The sequence below is a fragment of the Accipiter gentilis genome, chromosome 14 (assembly GCF_929443795.1).
Source record: "Accipiter gentilis chromosome 14, bAccGen1.1, whole genome shotgun sequence".
Taxonomy (NCBI): domain Eukaryota; kingdom Metazoa; phylum Chordata; class Aves; order Accipitriformes; family Accipitridae; genus Astur; species Astur gentilis.
This window is the reverse complement of record NC_064893.1, coordinates 23,668,571-23,691,436: the sequence shown is the minus strand read 5'-3', so window position 1 is coordinate 23,691,436 and position 22,866 is coordinate 23,668,571. Positions and strand designations below refer to the sequence as shown.

Below are 22,866 nucleotides of genomic sequence, written 5' to 3'. Positions count from 1 at the left end.
AAATTAGTAGAGGGAGGATAAAAGCAAACAAGATAATTCTAATGCTGCAGTATTTTGTGCTCACCATGCACAGCTGGCAAAGTTCTACATTTGTTAACAGACTTCCAAGGCTGGGTTAGTAGGTTTCCATGGCTTCTCCTTGGGGAGAACAACTAATCAACACTTAAATATTAATTGCACTAAAATATACAAGTAATTAATATGGAATAGAAATGAAACTTAGAAGCCTTCAGATGAAGTATTTTTAAGTTAAAAAGTTTTATTTCAATCAAAAATATTGTGGAAACCATTGCTTTTAATCTGAGCTCCAAATTTCTTTTTAATTTAGGATTTATTGAATTAGTTAAGTTGAAGAACTTCCAATGGAATAGAAGCTCAATTTTCTGCCAGTATGAGTGTCTCTTTATTTAATATCCTCTCCACCTGAATTCCTTTGTGAATCCTTCAAAAAGGCTAGAGTTCAGAAAACTTAGAAAATGTCGTCTTTCTCACTGAAGACAGTGACTGTACTTCACATTATCTATCAAGGTTATCAAATTAGCATTACAAAATACATAACACAGGAACACGGACACTATTTTGAAACATTGTGTCTTGAATAAGAAAAAGGCATCAACACAACTGTTACCACTTTTCGTGAACTATCCTTTAACAAAAGAAAGGATTAATTAAAATTAAAAGAAAGTCAAATTAATGTTAAACAAAAATAACAAGCTAATGATAATTAAGGATTACATGTTATTACAGAAATATAGCTGTCACTGTCATTGCTATATCCATCTGTGGAAAAAGAGCTTACTTCAGGCTCCTAGATCATGTATCTGATATCTTCCATGAAAATTATCAAAACAGACACATTAGAAAAACAAAATAACTTCCATCAGAATTCCTGTTTCTCAAGAAGTCATCCTCCTTCAGCTTGTAAATATGAGTCACAGCAATTAACACTAACAAAAAATATGAAAAAAAAAAAAAAAAGAACACAGCAGAATTTAGCATTTTTATTTTTCAGAAAAAAACACAGCCACTAGAAGAAGCAGTATGACTAAACATTGCAAACAGATTTTTACCTTCATGATAGTGGCGTTTGTTTGACCATGACTGTCCATCATTATGGCATAAGAACCTCTGAATACACCGACGAATTATATCTTCAAAGCCAGGTCTCATGGAAGACCGTAATGAGTTTGTATCGATGTTGACAAGTTTGCCTGTAACAGGAAAGAAAATACACAAGTTAAACTCTTTATGGCTATGCCAATCCTTTTGTATAAACATGGTACATTTCAGAAGGCTCCTATATCACCATTTTAATTGTTCATCAGCATAACACCAAACTTTGAGTATGCAGGAGTTACATTTATGAATTATCTGCCATATGAGAATATGATGCTGCTTGTTAAAACATCAATATTCAAAGGCATTTAGATAACTTAATAAGAGGAAGTTAATGCTAGAGCTTTAGAAAACAGTGACTTTAGTCTCTGGTTACAGGCACCCAAAGGATGCATACACAGTAAAATTTTCAAAAATACTGACCAACTACATCCACAAATGAATATCATAAACACTAATTGGCATCTGGAAAAGCCCCATCTAAGTACTTCAATTTAAACAGCATAAAACACTTTAAACATTAGCTCACATACTGTATAAAAATACAAGCATTCTAAAGAACTTTCATTAGATTCAGTTATGATTTAAAGTATTTCTTACGTGTAAAGGAAAGCACAATGACAACCATTTGAAATGCTGCCAAGTTAAAACACAAGTAATGCTTTATACCAAGCTGCCAAACAATAGCATACTAGCATAGAGACAGAAAATGCATCCCACAGTTGTTATTATACCCCACTGCCAACAACAATATATTGCAAAAAACAGTTGGGAATTCTCAGTATGAATTCTGTTAGTCACTACAGACACACAATTTATTTACATACTTGATTTATTTAAAACAAGAGCACACAGACAAAAAAGATACCTTCATACCTTCATCTTGGGTACATTTCTCACCTGAAAGATCATGTCTTGTAATAAAGCTCTCTGGATTTGTTGGAAATACCCTTTCTGCAGTTGTGATACGGCGTGCCACACAAATCATACAGGACTGCAAATCTGTATTTAAAAAAGAATGTTTCTTCTTTCATTTCTGTCCTGTTCTATTCTATTAAAGCATCTAATAAAACAGCTGAATTCCCTTTCATTGTTAAAATGGAAATATAGAGAATAAGAATTGAAGATTTTGCATTGTGTTCCAACTTACTTAAAAATGGATTGTAGAAGCTACAGATTTCATAACATGTACTGAATACAAAAAACCTTAACTCAGAGATTTCTTTTGTGCACAGTAATTCCACAAAATTTCCTACCTTCCCCCTCTTCCATCATAGCTCTTGGCTGAGATAAAGCAAAGCACTGCATTGTTTCATATCTTTGACGTATATCCTGGTGGCTGCCTACATCTTCCAAAAGATCATGAGAGGTTTTCACCATCATCCGGCAATTGAATGTGTGACTCTTCTGTCTAGGTGTTTCACTGGTCCAAGCAACTCCATTAACTTAAAAGAACACAATAAGAATTTATAAAAATTTTCAGATAAAATCAATTCATAACTTATTTTTCTTAATTTAGATACCTTGTTCCTAGATTAGAGAGATTAAAGAATATTTTAAGATGCTTTCTCAATATACCATCAGTTTTATACCTTGGTATAAAAGAGTAGTATTGAGAATCAAGTACAAAAACCTCTTTCCCTTACATGACACTTTCAGTCACTTGAAGGAGAGCTGAAAAGTCATTCACGTATTTAAAGAACAAGCACTTCCCTCAGCTGCTCTTGTGGCATTAGGAAATGTGTTCTTTTAGTATCCTTGTTTTAAGTTACAGGTAAACAAATTGCAAAGGCTAAAGTACAGTGTGAATTTCCAGCACATTTATTTCTGGTGGTATGCTTTAGTAAGAACTCAGTAATATTTTTCAAAATGAACGTATTTTTGGAGTCAAATATTCTTTGTACACATTATTAGTTTTGAAAGGATATCCATTACAAGTTGTTTTTTTCTTCTCTAACTGTTTTCAAATAGCCTAGTAACAGTGTAGTAAGTCAACTTTAATTACCTGAAGATTTAGGTAAGTTTTTAAGAAAGTCCTTCCTGTCTTCTTCATGCAAGATACCGTAGACACTCGTATTAACCAAATCTTCTTGTTTATATTGCAGATACTGTGTGACATTTTCTGACACAAATACTATGTTCCCATCTCGATTTACAACGAACAGGAAACCGTCCAATGCCTAAATATTAACATGACAGCATAACATATAAGACACACCACCTAATTCTGAACATAATTTAGTTTAAAAACTACGTGGGTGATAAATGTCAAGTTACAATACATGCATTTCTTCTCAAGGGTAGAGATGAAGTTTTAAATTTTTCTCTGAGGAAATTTTTATCTGGTAAGGAACAATTTCAATATTAAAAATTAATCTGTTCATTTGTTATTCTATTGAGCTCTTTCACAGTCATAACCAGCATGTTTCATTCTTGCTTTATTTGAACACAAGATAATGAATTTGTAACATTATTTCAATAGGTGGCAAATTGAAACAAGGAGAAATTCAGTAGAAACAAGTACCAAGTCATGAACACGAAAACATTTCCACCAGCGAGTGACCAGATAAGAGAGAACAGTCTATCTGTATCTTAAAATACTGTATTTTTCTTAACTGAAAGAAAATTTCAGTATCTATGTAAAACAATTAAGTTTCAAAAGTACTTTTTAATGGACTTGTAAATATGGGATTAATTTCTAGGCATAAGGAAAAGGTATCTGTTATGTACCATTTTTTACAATTATCCTTAGGTTGTTTTATTTGATGGCAACATTTGTTTAAAATGTTTCAGAATTTAGAAACACAAATCCCAGTACACATCACAGACCTCTAGTCTTTGCAAAACCTCATCCATTTATTTTAAGGCCTATCCCCTAAAAAAAGCAAACTATTCCTCGTATTACTAAGTACTGCTTTAGTAGTAATTTGCTAATGACTGCTGGAGAAAGTAAAGCACAAGAATATGAGAAAAAGCCAAACGCTATCCTTTTCTTTCCTTCTAAAGAGAATTCCAGCAATATTAAGAAAACATGATAGATTTTATTCCTGACCCTTTCAAACATAGTTCTTGCATAGTTTTTATTACTATAGGATTGCAGGCTTTATTGTAATATTTTCATCTGCCTTAAATATTTGTTTCCATAGGGATTTACTAGGGCCTAATTTGTACTTGCCTGTAATAAAAGAGGTCCCAATGAATCCTTATCAATAACTCCTTGACCTGTAGAAGATACATCAGCTTTCTGAACATCATCATCATTAGCAACTGCTTTTCCTGAAACCCAAAAGATACACTTCAGTAAAGCAACATTTCAGATGAAGACTACATTTTAATATTGCAAGCCAGATTCTAGGAAGTATGTGAATAAAGGCAAGGGAAAAAAAAAAAAGCACAAATGAGAGAGGAGGTCTCATACATTGTTAGTTGCTTAAGACTAGGAAAAAATGTCATGGCTATGTAATGCCAAACTCTTTGCTCACATAAACTGACTCGACAAAGTTCACAAGATAAACTTTTTTTGTGAACAATATTTCTTCTGATGCTTTTGGGATCATCTGTCTGATCAACGCCTGCTGAATCTTTCAATGGCCATTAAACACACTCATTATACATATCTCTTCCTTGTGATTTTATTTTTATCATCTCATCATCATTGGTCACAGTCTTCAGATGCCTTCACCTTGTTCTACAAATATGCTTTGGCTCATGTTAATATATACGCGTGTCTATGTATACATATGTGTGTGTATATAATAAAATCACATTTTAAGAATCAAACTATCCTAAATAAATTGATTGCAGGGAAAGGTGCAATGGGAATCTCCACCAGGCAGCAGAATTACAGAAAACAAACAGTAAGCTTTGTTCTGTGGTACTTGCTGGCTGGCTAAGCAGACCACAAGAGGAGTACAACATCCTACAGGAAGATTCTCACATACTCAACTATAATGAAACAGAATTATTACATTAGAATACACTAGAATACACTACAAAAACCTTAAAAACAGAAGTTAAAATTAATTTTTAGAATTGTTTTTACATGTTTTCGAAAGATGTGCCGATTTACCATGACAGGTAAAATATACACCATAGCGCACTTGATTTTTTTTAATACTTTACTGCCCAAAGGAAATATGTACACTTGGCAGGCTATAGTCATTGGGGGTGGAGTGGTGTTAAAAAAAAAATAAAAATATATATATACTCACATATATACACCCCTCACTATACATTTCAAAAGCAGGTTTTGCATATACCTCACCATTAAAAAAAAAAATTATTATACCACTTAGGTTTACCCTAGCTGACAAAAATTACCAAGATTTGATGCATTGCTATTTTCTCCTTTGTTGACTCGACTATATCCTAAGTACAGCCAACTGCACTATTTAATTATTTGATCTCAAGCTAAATGTATTTTAAATATACTGGAATCACATACCATTTAGGAAGCATGTCTTAAACAGCACAAGAAAACAAAGGAAAGTTCATAAAAACATAAGAGGAAAAAAAAAAATCAATATATCTGATTGGAGGTGTGCCCCATAAGAAACCAGGTATTTTTTAAGAAATTAATTTCAAACATTAAACTCCCTTTAAGCATGAAGTCCCTTGAAGTGAAAGACAACAGTATGTATTCTTCATACCAAAGGGCATTTGGTGTATTGTACCAGCAGATGGTATAATACCATCTGCTTTTAGCTTGTCTGCAGACTAGCTTAAGCTTTCCTAGTATTTTCAGGAAACTGATAAGAAAGGCCATACAAAGTTTTAAAGCCCTGATTCCCAATAAAAAGTAATGGTAAATACTTGCTTACTTTTAAACAGAAAATTATTTAAGGCATATTAAAGGTTTGGTTCAAGTCAAAGTTTGGAGACTTTCTCAGTTACATGCTACTGTGAAAAACTCTGCTCAATTTCCCAAGTAACTATGGCTTTGGAAAAGGAATCAAAAGAAAAAATAAATTATTTATTTTGGCTTAGCAGGGAACTGTACCTTGCTCTTTTATCTGTCGAATCTGTCTCACAGTTTCTTTTAAAATAGCACATTTGTCTGGTTTGACATTGAAATTGTCAATGTCACTCAGATTAGCAGATATCAACTCAGCCAGTTCTTCAATGTATTTGCTTTCCTGCTCTCGCCGACGCTTCTCACCACTGCAGGTCAGACTAGGAACCAAAAACATAATTTCATACACTTACATACCATCATATACAAAAGCTGTGCTCAATCTGTGAACTTTAATGTACTTCATGTAATACCTACCTATTAAACCTAGGTAGTAGTTATTCTTCCAGCAAACATAAATCTGAAGGGGGATGTGTGTGTGTTTTGTTACGTTGTTGTTTGGTTTGGTTTTTTGTCGTTTTCTTTAAGAATTTTAAGTACAAGTTTATCTTAAGAGGATATGAGAAAGCTATTCATCAAAAAAATCCTCCTGTGATTTACGTCAAATTGCATGAAAATAGCAATTGCCTGTTATAAAATTGTAACACTCATACAGAAAGTATATTTTAACATTATAAGTTACTTTGGATTTGTTTATAATTTATTAGACAAATAAAACAGAATTTTATCATTCTATGAAATCCCTTTGGTTTGCTTGTAACAAGAGAGGGATACCTCAGAAATTTCTAGGCATCAGGACAAAAATGCCATCTCAACATCCAAGAAAAGCAGAATCCCAGACAACCTACTGTTGCTGGAAGAAGCCTCTCTCTGAAATTTCTTTTCCTACATAGACTAATATGCTGAGTAAAGACACTCTCTACAGCCTAAATCAACAGAGGGAACAGTGTCATACACAGAGTATGCCAAGAGTAGGAAAAGAAGGACTCGGGAGAAAGGGAAGGGACAAGAATGAGCACACTGAGGGAATCAAAAGAGAATTAATATTCTTTGAGAATAAATCAAGCAAAAGAGTTAGGAGAGTATGCATGGACCAATATTGGAGAAAACATACATTACAAAGCAGGGGCTTGAAAGATAAAGAAAGCTAACGAAGGATGACAAAATGAAAAACAGAATTCTTGAATAGACAGACAGACACTGGAGAAAGGGAAAGAGAAATTGAAATGGAGGACACTCACAAAGAGACACTGGGATACGATGGGAGAATGTGAGGATCTCAAACACAATGTGTTGCATGATGGAAGTAATTGGCATGGGACAGTGGGGATGTACATAAAAGGGAGAAATATGAGCACACATGACGCCTGCTATGTTGGTGAAACTGAATACAAATTTAATAAAGGTTAATACTCTGTGGGAACAAGAACATGAAAGGATAACACAGAACACTTAGCATGTGGTGGAAAGCAATGAGGCTGGAGGGGTACAGAAAACTGAGTCCCTCAGATAACTATCTCTGACAGAGTTGAGTGAGGGGCAGGAAGACAGCATAGAATGCCAAAATTTGAGATGAATTTGCAAACTAGTCTGGAGAAACGGAAGTCAACAAAAAAAATGCTCAACCTATTGCAGTATTCAGTGCTGACCATGACCACCTGAAATGAAGCCTGTCAAATCAATTACCAGATAGAAGATGCTGCCTTTGAAATTTCTGTGAAACAAGAAGTTTTTCTTCTTTTGCCTTGCAATCACAGCTTCAAACAGTGATACATTATATGTTCACTCTATTAAGATTTCTGCAAGAGTCTAATTATAGTGCATAGTTCATCAGCTTTGGCATATCCACACATACTAGTAAAGTCATGTATCTTCACAACAGAAGCTGGCCTAGAGTATTTTCCAACTGAACAAAATTAGTTAGAACTTACTCTAAATTGCAATGAAAACTTGAAAAATATTTTTTAAAACCTTATTAAACAAAAAAAAGGGAAAGGTCTATATAAACCTACCTTGCACCTGGTGTATCACAGGGCAATGGCTTGCGTTTCCTTGACTCATTGGTCAAGCTATCCAAGGAGTTTTCTCCTAATCCACTCATCTTGACCATGCATCAGCAACTAAAAGCAATAAATAAGAATTGTGAATGAACCTCTCAAAATAATAATTCAAAACACAGAGGATTTATACAGAAAAGTTATTTATTTTTACCAGATTTAGATTTATGAGTATTTTTACTGGAAATCCATATACCTTTTTACCAGTAAAAAAATAATATTTGGTTACCATTTTTTTAAAAAATCAATTTTTTATTTTGCCAAAACAGAGGTTTACAAAGCTTTATATCAATGTAAGCAAATATAAATGTAAAAAATGCATTTATTTTGATTCAGAGATGTTTAAAATTTTGCACAATAGTACTGGGACCACTGTATAGCTCCAATTTGTCTGAAAATAAAAAGATTCTCATTGTATGTTGTTTTAATGTATGTTTAGATAACATGAAAAGAAAGTGGCAAATTAACATGTTATGCCAAAATGTAGTTAAATACTAAGGATAAAATTAGATACCATTAAAGAAAAAGGCAAGCGATACTCTGAGGCATTGAAGAACAGGTGATCAGAACACTGAAAATACAGAAATGTTGAATAAAATTTCCTTTTCTGTATGCTCCTTTCTTCTCTTCATGTAATCTAACCACTGCAGCCACAAATAATTGTCATCCTTAGGAGTAAATCAGTGGGCTTAAATGAGAGTTTCACACCTGGCTCGGTATAAAGCCAACAGATTACTATTACCATCTCTAAATCAGCAGGTTACTATAGTCTTAACTTTATGTCTCTTGCTAAACCTCCTAAAATGAATACAGTTTTCTAAAACTTTGAGGACAAGGCAAGCAAAGACTTCAGAACTCTTTCAACTCTATTGCTTCTGCTGCAAAGATTGGGCCATAACTCAATAAAATAATATGTTGCTTTTGTTGAAGTCTAGTTATATTAATCAAGCCTGGCACCTTATATATCCATGACACTCATCTCCCCTCATTCCCAAGAGGAAAAAGGAAAACAGTCACAGAGGAGAGAAGACACCTATACCAGATCCTGCTATGCTATAATAAATCACATGCTGAGGGAGGAAAAAAAACTTTTAAATGGATCTATGCTATTTACCTAGCCAGAGTATTTTAGAACATAATTAGAACTACAAAATAATCTAATAATTTGTATTTGGGTTTTTGTACCACAATGACAAGACACAACTGGGCAGTTAGAAGTTTAGCATTATTTCATCCTTTTTACAGAAATCTCTATATTAAATGTGAATTTAACTTACTGCAATCTAGTTCAGACTGCAGCTCTTTACCCCAAGAGTTACTGCAAGAGCAGTAACTGGTCTTAAACATTTATTTAGGTAAGACAGTTATACTTGTTAGTTGGAGAGAAATTTTCCATAACATATAACCCAGGCACTAATAAAACTTTCAGGAAAAAAAAGTTATTTGAGGATCTCCACAAGCAAAACCCACCATTACTACAGTTATTAAAAAAACTGGTTTAGGATGACCAAATCTCTAAGAGTCAGTGATCACATATCACAAGGACAAGGAACTGACAGACACGCTGTCATCTAAATGAAGTTTATGTTAAGGTATCAGGGGCTGGTAGCCAACTGATTTGAAGCTTCTCTGCAGAACAGGATCTGGGCACCCTTGTGAACAAGAAATTAGTTAAACACAAACCAGCAGTGCACGCTTGCAGCAAAGAAAACCAACCTGTTAGAAAGGCACCTAGTCAACTAACTGCTTCTAGGACAAGATATCTAAAGAAAAAAAAGTGTGTGTATTATTTCTCATGTACTAACCTTGACTGATTGGATCTTTTGCTTACTGGCTTTTTGTAGAAAAAATAATACTACTACTTTAGTTCTTTCTAAAGTCTAAACTGAAAGGGCAAAGACACACAAGAACATATTTGCATGAAGCAGTATGGGGGTTGCTTGCAATAGCTGATACTGTTGTTGCAGGATATTAGCTATGGGTGGAGAATTTAAAAGGCCATTCTTACAGCAGTACAAACCTTTGAAACCTAGACAGGACAGGACTGCTGGCTGCACTGAGGAGCAGACACTGGATTACTCTGGCACGTGTACAAAGCTCAGAAGTAAAATGGCATCTCTTTAAAGCACAAGTTCTCTTTGCAATTAAGCAAATGTTACAATGCTTAACAAAGTTGTGTTCGCAACCAATCCTCATTCCAGCTGATAGGCATTAGGAGAGGAAAGATAATATACTTTGTACTTTACAATAAAATTAAAAATAACAGTAAAACATAATCTTGCATTTGAAATAAACAATTATGAAAAATGCTTAACTGTAACTATGGTCACGGACTGCACATATAAGAAGTTGGTTTTACATCTAAATATTTGATAGAAAACTGAGATGAATAAGACAAAGCCCAATATACAGAAAGATGGAAGAGCAAGCCTGAAGACTTTTATTCAATCTATATTCCTCCAGGGCAAAAACCTCTCAAATACATTTATAGTGGCCCACCTTATGTGAAGTTCAAGAAAAATATACTGTTACGCCACGAGATGACAGTATAGCACTGAACAACCGCAGAGATATTTTCTTCAATTAAGCAGCTGAATGAAAAACTACTCATCTGAACTAGTAAGTAGTTTCAAAAACAGATTATAGAAACAGGCTATGATCATGCAAAAAGCAGTTCACTATCTGAAGCTGACGCTCAGTAGAACATTCGACTCATAAGGTCTTATGCCTACAGACCTCACAGCTAAGGCTGAATCCTGAGAGTCATTCTGTAGGTGACACACGCACACACTCCAGGATTGGAGCTTCTCTCCCTGTAACTGCATTCACAGGCAGAGTATAGAGCTGCAGGGTTAAGAGCTACTGCGGAAAGAGAAAGGAAGAGCCTAAAATATAAGACTTAAGGATAGCTCGGGAAGGGTGTGGGCACAGCAAATATGTCAGAAGCCAAGAGTAAATTCTATTTAAGAGGAGGAAAGATTTAAAATACATTAAATAGTTGAAAATACGAGCTAGGACAGATATTTCACCAGAACGTAATTTTGCAGGTAACAGGGTTGCATTGAATGAATTAGAATGAAAACGACACTTCTGGTTTAACATCTACCTGTACTGACAACTCACAATATGATTAAATACAAAACCAAAAATTATTACATGATTACAGCATTTGAAACATGATACATATCAGAGAATACAACCCTTCTTCTATTTCAAAAAACGTTTCAGTGCCTAAATATAGCAGCTTGGAGAAGGAAGGAAAAATTAGGTAATTCAGGTAGGCTGTTTCCCCACCATTACACCCAAGTAGCTTGTGGTAGTTTATTCAGGCCTGAAGCTGCAGAGTTCCTGCACATGTATTTGCCTTTCCCTAAGAGTATCATTACAAGCTGAGAAGGCATGTAATGCCTAGAACAACTCTGTAACTGCTTAGCTAAGCAAGTTACAGAAGCTGCTTCCCAATACAGATGGATTTACAGTACAAATTGTTAAGTCAAACTAATTTCCCTGCTATAGGAATTATTCACAAAAGAAGCTATTACTCAGTGAGTTAATAATGAAAGAAATCACCACTTAAAAAGTACCAGGTGTTATATTTATTCATTGAATATGAACCTATAATTTCTAAGGAGCTAAAAAGTTTTCCCAAAAAGAAATACATTTTGGGGTTTTAGGGAATCTTCTAATCATTAAGTTAATCATTATTTCAAAAGACAACTCCAAAACACAGCTTTCAAAAGTTAAAACTTTTAGGCATTTTTACTACTAAAAGCTAAAATGTTTAACACAGCCATCTCTGTAAACTTACTCTCAGAGCTAACAGGCAATAGCATTATTTCTGGCTCCTGATCCTATAATGCTGGCTGGAAAGACTCCTCTGCTAGTTACACTGCACAATATTACCTACCTAAGTGAGGCATTTTTTAAAGAAAAGAATTACACAGTGAACTTCTTTCTATTATTTGTGTAATTAAAATAAATCTAAAAGCTAGCTTAATTTGACTCGATGAATAGCTCAGTTACTATATAAAACCAGGCAAATATAAGAAACTATGTTAAATTTTAGATAAGTATAAATTACCCAAAACACAGGAATGATAATCTTTTGTCATAGAATATTATTTTTACTCAGAATAATAGAAATACAGATATGACAGCAACCTCTTCCATGAAAAATCTGATAATTGTTCTCCTATTTTTCTTCAAAGTTGCTTGCATGTATAAGCTCAAAAAGTAGATGGCAAACCTACTGCATAGAAGGATAACTAACAGGGGGACTGTATTATGAATTTGAGGTTGAAAAATGCTAGTCCTAAATGCTGATGATTTATTTAAATTTTATGTTTTGTTTGGAAGGCTGTACACATATTGTTGCAACAGATGGATTAATAATTACTGGAATTTGTTTTACCTGTCACATGCAAAAATCAGTACCTTTTTAACAATCCATCTATGGTTTTCACTGAGAAGTGAATCAACCTGATATGTGAAAAGTGTATAGTACATTGCAAAAGATGTAGACATATGTACCTTATTAATAAGGACAAAAGTTTTTTTTAATGCACTCACTGATGAACAAAAAGGTCTTTGTTATTTTTTGTTTTCTTGCTTCCCCTTTTTGATAAGTGAGAAAAATTTTGGAAAATTTAGGAAATTATCTGAAAAGTTAAATCGATAGTAATACAGAAACTAGTATTTAGTATTTGCAAATCATCATGAAAGTTTGGAACTTTTTCTCCAAGTATTGCTGCCTCTGGTTCCACTCCACTGGTGGCATTAGGAATGTCAGTGTATAGTGGTTTGGTACTGCTCCAACTGATGGAATTAAACAATGTCTTGCCTCGAAGACTTTGAACCATCTCTTACATCATCTTGGTTTTTCTCAGATTTGCTTTAACTATAAACTTTGGAGGGCTCTGGACATATTTACTTCCATTCCCTATTTCATACAAATGTATACCTTCCTAAATTATTTGGCAAGAGCTAGGGCTTTGTTTTTCCAAAAAACTTTTGGAAAATCGTATTGGACAGAATAAAGGGTGGCTCTTTGTCATCATTCAATAGCTAAATGGAGCATAGCATAAAATGCTTTTATTTTATAAAATGTTTGATGAAAATGACAAAGTATTCCAATACAGTGGAGTAACATGGGCAGTTTAATTTAGAAATTAAAATTAGCTGCTGGTGCTGATGACATCAGACTAGAAAACATTTAAATATTATTATATACATAGGAATTATCATTCATTAAGTACCTGGCTTTAAAATTTGGCAGTCACAAGAAATTTTCTCTATAAATTATATAAACTAGGAACAGATAAATTTTAGAAAAATATAGTTATTTATCACTGGGTAGAAGTTATACTCAGCATTTCTTCATCCTTATATGCAGTCAATCTGCTGTAGCTTCTTGCATTTTGAGCAAATACTTGCATACACATTTCATTAAAAAATGCATTGTAGTATGTATTGATAGCTGCCAGGGTTTCAATATTTTGACAGGCTAAAAAAAAATAAATAAAAAATATTATCTTCTAAAATTCTGTCCTGGACTACCAAGAAAAGGATACATATGTCAACAATACAGTATGTTTGAAATGGGGAAAGTTCCTAAAGCCATTTCCTAGAGAGCATTCAAGTCAAAAGGACATCAAGAAGTACTAAACACAGTAAGGAGAAAGTTTTCAGCTTGATACAATAGTTTCTTCCCTGCACTTACTCACCTCACCCTCACACAAATTGGAAAACTACTAACTTAACAACATCTATTAGATTGCTTTCTGCTAGTGTGTCTTTCAATGCACTGGCTTCCTTTTCCAACTCAGGCATTATTCCCTTATGTCCATGTTCTCAGTAGTTGTAGATGAAAGACCTATTCACCAAATAGGACACAGCAACTGGGAAGGTTTTGTCCTAACAGGGGCCCTAAAATATAAACAATTAGATGCTTCAGATTTAGTTTTTGTATTTGTTTAGCTGACATAGTTGGCCACACACACACAAAAACAAAACCCACAAAGCACAACTATACAATACTAATTTAAAACATATCCAAACTAATTTAAAAAATCATAGTATTTGCATAAAAACATTTTTAACTCTTCTTTGGTCCATGAAACCATCAACTTTTTCCTATTCAAAATATATGTACTCAGGATATCTTGCAAGCTTGGAAGCTTTTCTGTCCAAGTTGATTTCTTGTTTGAAAAATTCACTTGGGAAAAAGTATAAATTGGCTTTTAGCATTCCCCAGAATAATCCAATTAAGAAGAACTAAATCAAACCAGTCTTTTTCAATGAATCATGAAGATGGTCTGCAATTTTTTAAATTGTATGTAAAGTTAAAATATTAAATATAATCCTCCTTTCTAAAAACCAAGACACAAGTCACACAGTTTTTAAGACGCAAATTGTAATAAACTGATTTATGCTAAGCAAAGCCCCAAATATTTAAATCTTATTTGTTATAAATAAAACTAGAGGACATTCCATTCACCAACTCTGTATTCTTAGTGAAAATTTGTAATTTCAAACTTATATTTCCCTCAAATACATATATAAAAAGTATGATAGCTTTCCAGTGAAACTTCTGGTTCAAAATATTTTTGAAACTATGCAAACATTCTTTTGTTATAAGACTGACCACAGAAACAAATGATACTCCTTTTTACATAGATAAGAATTCACAAGAAACCGAATGGGAAAACTCACTTTGCAGCAGTAGTGAAGTAAGGGTTTTTTCTTCTTCTTTCTTTCCTTCCCCCCCCCCCCCCCCTTTTTCTTTTTAAGAACATGCTTCTTATATATTTACATGAACAATTTGTAAATTGTAGTTTTAAAAATGGTAAGGCAGTTAACTATTCAGGTACATATAGTCCCAATATGAAATCAGTCACTTACTTGTACTTAGCAAACATTCAAGCGTAGCATATTTTTCAGAGGACCTTCAGAATCAGAAGTCATTTTAAGTCACATCCTGAAAAACAAAAAAGGCTGTACTTTAAATAAAAGAAGTGCTTGCTTTTCGATTTTTTCATCTAATATTAATAAACTTACCAAAAAAGTAAACACTCAATATTGAAATATTTTAATGTTAAATGAGTTTAAAACTCACTTATAATAACTGTAACTAACTGCCATCTCTGCTATATGCTAAACAGCTCAAAAGTCTGAATCTTAACATCACAAATGCCACCCAGTAAGCTAGATTTCCTTTCACATAAGAACTAAACATATTTGTTTTAAATGTTTGGGGTTTTTTTACTTTGGAAGAAATAATGAAACTGTTGTGGATGTTTGATCTTAACTTTTAAACCTTAATATAAAAAGCTGTAGCCCCAATTTAATTATTTTGTAAAGTTATGACTGGCAAGTAAAAATTAAGTGTGTAGCCACTCTACGTCAGCCTGTACACACTGCTTGGTACATAACTATTAAATGAGAATAGCAAACTGTTTTCAGAGCTATGAACACTCAGGTTTCTGTTACTCTGTTTTTCTATTAAATTCTAGGAATGATTAAATCCATATATTCATGCATTTTGTACAAGGTATGATTAAGTGTACTAATTAGCGAGATTCTGGGTCTCTACAGAGAATTACAGTAACTTAGGAAAAGTTTTAAACAACAGCTGTGTGATTGAATTGATTTACTGAAAACTGCTTAAAGCACTACGTAAAGCAGAGGCTGTTCAAGCTAATTAGAAAAATAAATTGCTCTTGGGAAATATTTATGAGACATTCACATGTAAGCGCACACCATAGTCCTATCCAAAATCAAGAGTTTCAAAATTGATACTTCTACCCAGACTACTTAATAGGTAATCACTAGCAGGCAGGTAAAGGAGTTTTATTCAAGTAGCTCATTTCTTAAGAAATTAAACTGAAGCTTTTCATATCAACTGGTTGCATGTGCATTCATCTGCTGTTTTAACTATCCCTTTGACAATACTGATTGTAGCTTTATTTATATGAACTGGAATTACCAATTAGAAGGTTGATTGACAATGTGGTCACGTAAGAGTAAGCATCACGAGTAAATTGTCTCCTAATTAAAGACTTCTGTAACACCATTTTATGCTAAATCAACCTCTGCTAATCATGGAAATCAGAATAAAACCAAAAAAAAAAAAAAATTTAAAAAAAAATCTAAGAAATCTTAAGATGCAGTATCAGAAACATTTGGACATCATGGAAAATTAAATCCTTCAGCTGTTCATTTCTGTAAAAATGCTAGACCTGACCTATACTACACACAGTGATAGCTTGCTATCTAGCTTCCCTGGGATGGTCTTATACCCAACAAGGGCTATTTTCTGATGTCTCCACTGGACAGAATTTATGAAACAAAAAGGTAGCATAAATTACATTCACTGTTCAGTTTGATGTGCAGGGGTTTTTTTCCTTAAATTTCTACAACAGCTTGATATACACCTGTGCAAGAACAGAAGCAGTTCAACAGAATCACAAACAAGAGTCTCACTGAGAAGCTGACCTATGCAGGAGAAATGAACAGCACAAAATCACTTGAAGGTGGAAGATTCAATACCCACAAGTATCAAAAGGATTCTGTATGACTGGCAGTGCAAGGGAGAAGAGAAGAACCCTGAAAACGAAGTTGAAGACCACATAAAAATCTTAACATTATGTAAACTAGTTTTAGAATATTCCTTCTATATTCCTCTCAAGTAAATATTCATTCCATGGATGTCAATATCTGAGCTGTTTAAACAGAAGATGGAATACAACTTCTCAAAGAAGTACTGCAGTAAAGTAAGTAAAAAATAACCTTCTCAATATTCTGAAGGCTCTTGAAGGGTTAGAAAAGCATCTAGAGTAGCATTTGCACTAATTTGGTCTGGCCAAACACTGCAGAGGACCATCCTGTGAGAACAGTCAACTGGGAGGGCAACCTAGACAGATATTCTAAATGCTGTTCTACTAAGCAGGATGAAATTAACACAACCTGAAGTAAGGGTGAAAACCCTACCCAGTAAACCAAACAAAAAGTTAACACCAAATATGCTACAGTAACTTTTTGCCATATATCAAAAGTAAATTAGACCTCAAGTCACTACCACTATAAATAAAACAGGACATTAAAATTCTATAATTGAATAAGTCATTACATTATCATCTACGACATTTACATGAAAAAATAAAATATGTCCCTCTTTTTCAATAATACTTGGTCTTTTCCTGCTAATGAGAGCCCAAAATTTTACATATTGAAAGTTGACCATTCAACTCTGTATCCCTACTCTGAACCTACATGCTTCCTCTTGTGAGTACAGAGATAATAGCCAACTTCTTAACTTTTTAAATACAAAAATGTATTTTTTTTCAACATTGGTTTCTGTTCTGCTTCACATTAATTAGTTTAGGTTATTAGAGCGCCTGTATCAAAGCACACTTGTGCACTACGCAGTTGCCAGTCTCAGAGACAGTATTGTTCTAAAAAGCCTGGTATTTGGGGCTGTGCAGTCAGCTTCTCCACCAGCTCTCACCACACCAGTACCACTTTCAACACGTGAGCATAATATTTCCTGTCTAAAAACTGCTCAAGTAAAAAACAAGAGTGCTTACACAAAAACATCGTTCGGTATCTTCTGATCTCAGTGAGCTCAACATAGTGACCTTCAACTGATTTCCCCACTTTCAGGATGAGCTACAGAGATACTCAATTTACAGCATAAAAAACCTGGGCATCCAGCATAGCCTGGCTACCAAATTTAAGTGTACATACAGTCCGGTTTTGGATCCAATTTTTAAAACACATAAAAGAAAAAAGATTACATTAGCATTTGGATGGGATAGCTAAGTGACAAGCTCTATTGTTGCCTGTGGCACAGACAACAATAAGACAGAGAGCTAAAGCTACACTGTTTTTAAAGTTAAAAATATACATATATATTCATGGTCAAATGTGCCAGATATGGTAAACACAGTGGTCACTTTTTGAAAAAAAGACATTAAAAAGGATTGTATCTGTAATCCTCCTTAAATGTTTTAGAGATAAATAATGTGCCCATTTAAAAAAAGAAATTAAATACAATACACTACACTTCAAACTGCAGTGCATAAACCCAACATTTTTAAAGCTCTGGGGGAGGGGAAAAACACAGCAGATAAAATTGCCACTGAACCTTAACTACAGCCTTGTGAATCTGAAAGTACAATGTAACCAACTACTGAAACAGATAATGAGACTCAAGTACACTGAGCTAATAAAGAGGTTTTGGTGTACTGTAACTACTCTTTACCAAAAAGAGTAGGTTTTAGTACTACTAGAAAGTCTTATATTTTAACATTAAAGCAGCTATACTTACGTTATGAAGCTAAACAGCAAATTATATTGTAAATTGTATTGATACATCATTATCCTAATCTAGCACTTCCATCAGTACAGTAACTAATAAAATACTATTCCAAAACATAAGCATTTGATCATTCTCCACTCTTTCCTTTTTTCCCCCACCCCCTCAGCCAAAAAGATCATTTAACAGATAATAAATGACTTAGAGACTTCACTGAATCAGGGCTGTCAGTTTAAAAAAAAAAAAATAAAAAAAATTGCCATCTATAATCTGGTAGCCAGTGAAGCACACCTTGTTGCAACATGTTAAATAATCTTAACTCAGCACACATCCTTTTTATATTATACATTCCGTCTTAGGGAGACTATAATTTTTCAGGCCTTGTCAGGTTTCATTTACCAATTCCCCTGCAATGTTTAGCAAGCACTATGCACTCCTCAGCTATTTTTCAGACATGACAATTAACTTGAGCCTTGTTCACTTTGCATGTATTAAAATGACAGGACACTTTCAGTTAAAGGATGGTCAAAAGTGGAACACTGACCGTGTCTCCTGTTCCTCTGATAAATAATGTGTGCTCTATTTTTGGAATTCATTACTTGTTAATTTGTTTTCTATACATCCCTGTTTGCTAGTCACAGCAATAGATACAGGACCCTGTTACAACAAACAAAATGTATGAAAGAGAGAAGGGTGGCTCCCCGAACTCACTGTTATAAAATAGACTAGTCTTTATCCTTATGCCTTTATCCTTCACCATACACTGCCGAACACTCGTAAAGATTTCTCACCTGTCAACTTTTGCACAAAGCACTGTAGTAAAGTGGTTACTGCACCTCATCACAGGTCCAAAGACATGTGAGCCACATTACAGACTCAGAACAACTGCTGCCCTCATAACCCAGATGTGAAAAGTTACTGAACTTATTTGGCTAGATGTGTTTGTCAGGATACAGCTCTTGTAAGTAAAAGGCAATTGGGTGTGATGCAGCCACACCACCTACTTGCATGACACTGCTAACAGGAATTGGTATGCTCAACACAGCAGGGCAAAAAATATTGGAGGTGGCCTTTAATCTTGACTAATTTTCGAGCCACTGTACTGGAAGAGGTAATCCGGGCTTTCAATACAGCTGACGGCACCAGTTTGAATGTTTTTAGGATGTTTTTAAGATAGGTAAGCCCTTACAGACTCATATCTGGAAGTTAGTAAACAGTTATTAAAAAAAAATAATTAAAAATTTAATAAATATATAGAGAAAGAGAAAGAAAAAATCCCTAGCTCAAATACCACAAAGAAAGGAACAGGATGTGATGTCTGGGCTACTATAATGGGACTTGGTAACTACTTACCTGGTAAGAAACCACAGAACATCACCATTCTTTTCTATACATCCAGACACTTTAACAGCAGATGAAACTCAGGCAAGTCAGTAGCTGGCTGAAATACACATAGTCTGCTTAGGTTTTATATTAATATTTAATGAAGATCTAAAAGTGGAAAACACTTCTTCCCATCATCCTTGTCAAAAACAATGGGTACTATGGAAAGAGATTTTACTGTGACCAGTGTACAAACCTCTCTACTATTACTAACAGCAATAAAATCCTAAAAAAATAGGAAATTTATATTAAAAATGTTCCATTTACAAGATAAATTACCCTTGACAGAGCTCACAACAGAATACCAACATAACAGTATTGCAGAATTACTTTCCAGCTCTATATACACGTAATTCATAAGTGACTCCATGCCATTTGACACATGACATAATCCGCAGGTTAGCAAGAAGAATGCAAGCTGTATCAATGAATCTCTACATATTGCAATGTCAGTTTAATTAGGAATTAAATTTGAAAAAAAATCACATAATTTCTTAAAATTGAATTACATAATCCTAAATTATTTCAAGATTATTCCAAAGTACAAAATCTCTCTAAATTAGAAAAGGACATCAACTAAGAGCCTTAGAAGATGAAACTATCAGTTTGACCATATAAATCTGAAAACATTATTTATTTATTTTTAATCACTTCTACTTTTTATGTTTTGCTTTTAAGTGGATATATTAACTTACCTGATGAAAGCTTATTTTCATGCCTTATCAATATATGACTTCAATTCTTATACAACTTTGACTACTACACATTACAATAATGTGATTACCTTTTCATTACAAACTTAATCACTGCCACTATAAAGAAAAAGTCCAATGTAAAGGCATGATTGCCAGAAACTAAGCAACGATCATATCAAATGCAAATACAAAACACTATCTACTAGTAGATATTAGATGGGATTCGTGGCACAATTTACATAATTGGGAGAACTGTATTTTATAGGAACAAAATCACACATAAATATGGGTGGGTTTTGGTGGGGGGTTTTTAGCAGAATACAGTAGCTCCTGTAAGATGACAGTGTTAGAGACTTTTTCCTCTGTGATCTGATAAACATACAAAAGCTTTTACCCTAATTTAACAATGACTAAGGAATTAGTTCTCCCTTAAAAGGGAGGAAGCAACTTCCCAAACATAGTTTCAGTATAGTAAGAATTCAATCTGCAAGTTTTCAGTAGCAACAACTATCATTTTCTTTGAGGTCGCTATACACTGACACTTCAAAAGCAGAGAGTACTTACTAAGTTCTTGGTGAAAACAGGAAATGTAATCAACTAAACTGAGTTTGTTTCACTAAATACACGTGATCCCTCTCCAAGGCATCAACAAGTTCATTTCCTTTACTGAAGCTCTAAATGTACCATCAACAAGTCCATTCTCCTTCCTGAGACTCTGAATGGGTTCACATATATTTTTGTGTATTATACGTATGCAATTTTTTTGTTCTGCCACTCTAACCTGCCAGTGTCTCATGGAAGCAAAGACTACTTGCTGGATTTCTAGAGAGACAAAAAACTATAGTATTACAATTAGCATTAACTCATTTAGTGCTATGGCATTGTTATAATTGAAGCACACGCTACCATGCCAAAATCTTACTCATTTTACATAGATCACAGTTTTATATAAAACACATTTAGAATGAGAACAGCTCAAAATCAGAGTTTTCCAAGGCAGCAGTTAAAAATTGGGCAAAATATCAGCAATTTCCTTGTAAAAGCCTGTCCATTGCAAGCTTAAATTTAGAGACAGAAGTCATTTTACATTTGGATCAAAATCTCTAACAATACCAAAATGCCTTCAGACAAGGGGAAAAACTGACTGGTTTTGACAGAATGAAACATTTACTGTACACACTGAGTTTCTGACATGTGGTCTCTACCAAGTAGATGCCAGCTTTTGAGATTCTACAATACTCAGAAAAGCATTCAAAACAGATGAATTTGTTGGATTTTCTAGAGCTATTACTAGCAATGAACGTTCATCCCCAGTATTTCCAATTTAGTCTTTGAATCTTGTATGTGAATTGAAAGTATTCATCAATTCAGTAGGTATGGAGATTGGCTTTTAAGAAAAGTGCTCATGTGAAGTAGTAAATGCTTTCAAGTGTCAAGTTGCAGAGCAACAATATTTTTTAATTGGAATTGCACAGCTGAAAAAAAACATTCTAACTATTCTTTTTATATTTGCATATTTAAAAAGTAAGCTTCTCAATTAAAAAACAAATCTCTCAATTAAAAGCTATAAGCAATCTAGAATTTTTGCAACGCTTTAATCATAATTTTGTTTCCCCGGTTCTACTTTGGGCAACTGTTCATCTTGGGAGATCAGATGTGATCTAGTTGATGCTTGTGTCGTAAACGGCACTGTCATTAATCATCCCACCATATATTTAGCCTATCAGCCTGTTCACTTCATCTGCCATTTCCTAGCACTTGAATAATCACAAATTATTAAGAAGCGCAAAAGTTTATCAACAGCTGGAAACCGCAAACACTTGAAAAGAACAGTCCTGGTACTTCTGAATATTTCTACGTGGCTCGGTCATATTTTGCCTTTGTGGAAGTACTGGGGAACAGTAAAATAGAATTGTTTCTGTACTTGTACAGAGTCTCCTGGCAAATACTGCAAAATCCTAACAAAGCTAACCTTTTGTTGTATCGATGCTACAAAAAAGACCATTTTCAGTCAAACTGACCAAGTGAGGCAAGTTGTTACACTCAACATAGAAACCTCTGAAGCAAAAATGCTTGAACATTAAATACATCACATCAACTTCAAAATTTACTGCAGTGTCCTGGCCATCAACAGAAAGAGCCTCTTTGATTCTGACTACTAAAAAGCAAACTTTTCACTTTTATGAACAACACAAAATTAGGTCTACAAAGTATGCAATCCAGTGCTGCAGTTTCAAGAATCTTTTAAGTTAGTGTCTAGACAACAATCTTTTGTTCTGCATTTATAAAAACACAATTTGTTACACAATTAACAAATTACTTTCTGATATTAACCTTGGAAAAACTCCAATCTCTCAAGAGTTCCATTGCACAAATAGCAAGAAAACACCACAACATAATGCTTAATGAAATATTTTGGTTCCAGTTTTTATAATGCTTCAAAGACAG

At 33.9% G+C, this 22,866-nt stretch overlaps 1 protein-coding gene across 9 annotated transcripts in view; it reads right to left on the bottom strand.

Annotated features, from left to right (window-relative positions):
* Nucleotides 1–22,866, bottom strand: part of NCOA3 (nuclear receptor coactivator 3) — an 88,354-nt gene that overhangs the window by 17,025 nt on the left and 48,463 nt on the right. For 3 of the 9 annotated variants that reach the window (XM_049816407.1, XM_049816408.1, XM_049816403.1), the window contains 8 exons: nucleotides 14,926–15,001; nucleotides 7,981–8,088; nucleotides 6,116–6,288; nucleotides 4,292–4,392; nucleotides 3,122–3,296; nucleotides 2,373–2,561; nucleotides 2,017–2,118; nucleotides 1,071–1,211 (listed from right to left, as the gene is read on the bottom strand). In XM_049816407.1, the coding sequence (XP_049672364.1) occupies nucleotides 1,071–1,211; nucleotides 2,017–2,118; nucleotides 2,373–2,561; nucleotides 3,122–3,296; nucleotides 4,292–4,392; nucleotides 6,116–6,288; nucleotides 7,981–8,078 (979 nt within the window). In that variant the 5' untranslated portion in view covers nucleotides 8,079–8,088; nucleotides 14,926–15,001. Of the gene's footprint in view, nucleotides 1–1,070; nucleotides 1,212–2,016; nucleotides 2,119–2,372; nucleotides 2,562–3,121; nucleotides 3,297–4,291; nucleotides 4,393–6,115; nucleotides 6,289–7,980; nucleotides 8,089–13,748; nucleotides 13,951–14,925; nucleotides 15,002–16,457; nucleotides 16,519–16,576; nucleotides 16,630–19,693; nucleotides 19,782–22,866 lie in introns of those variants that run through there. The other 6 variants (XM_049816410.1, XM_049816402.1, XM_049816405.1 and 3 more) reach the window with 4 other exon arrangements.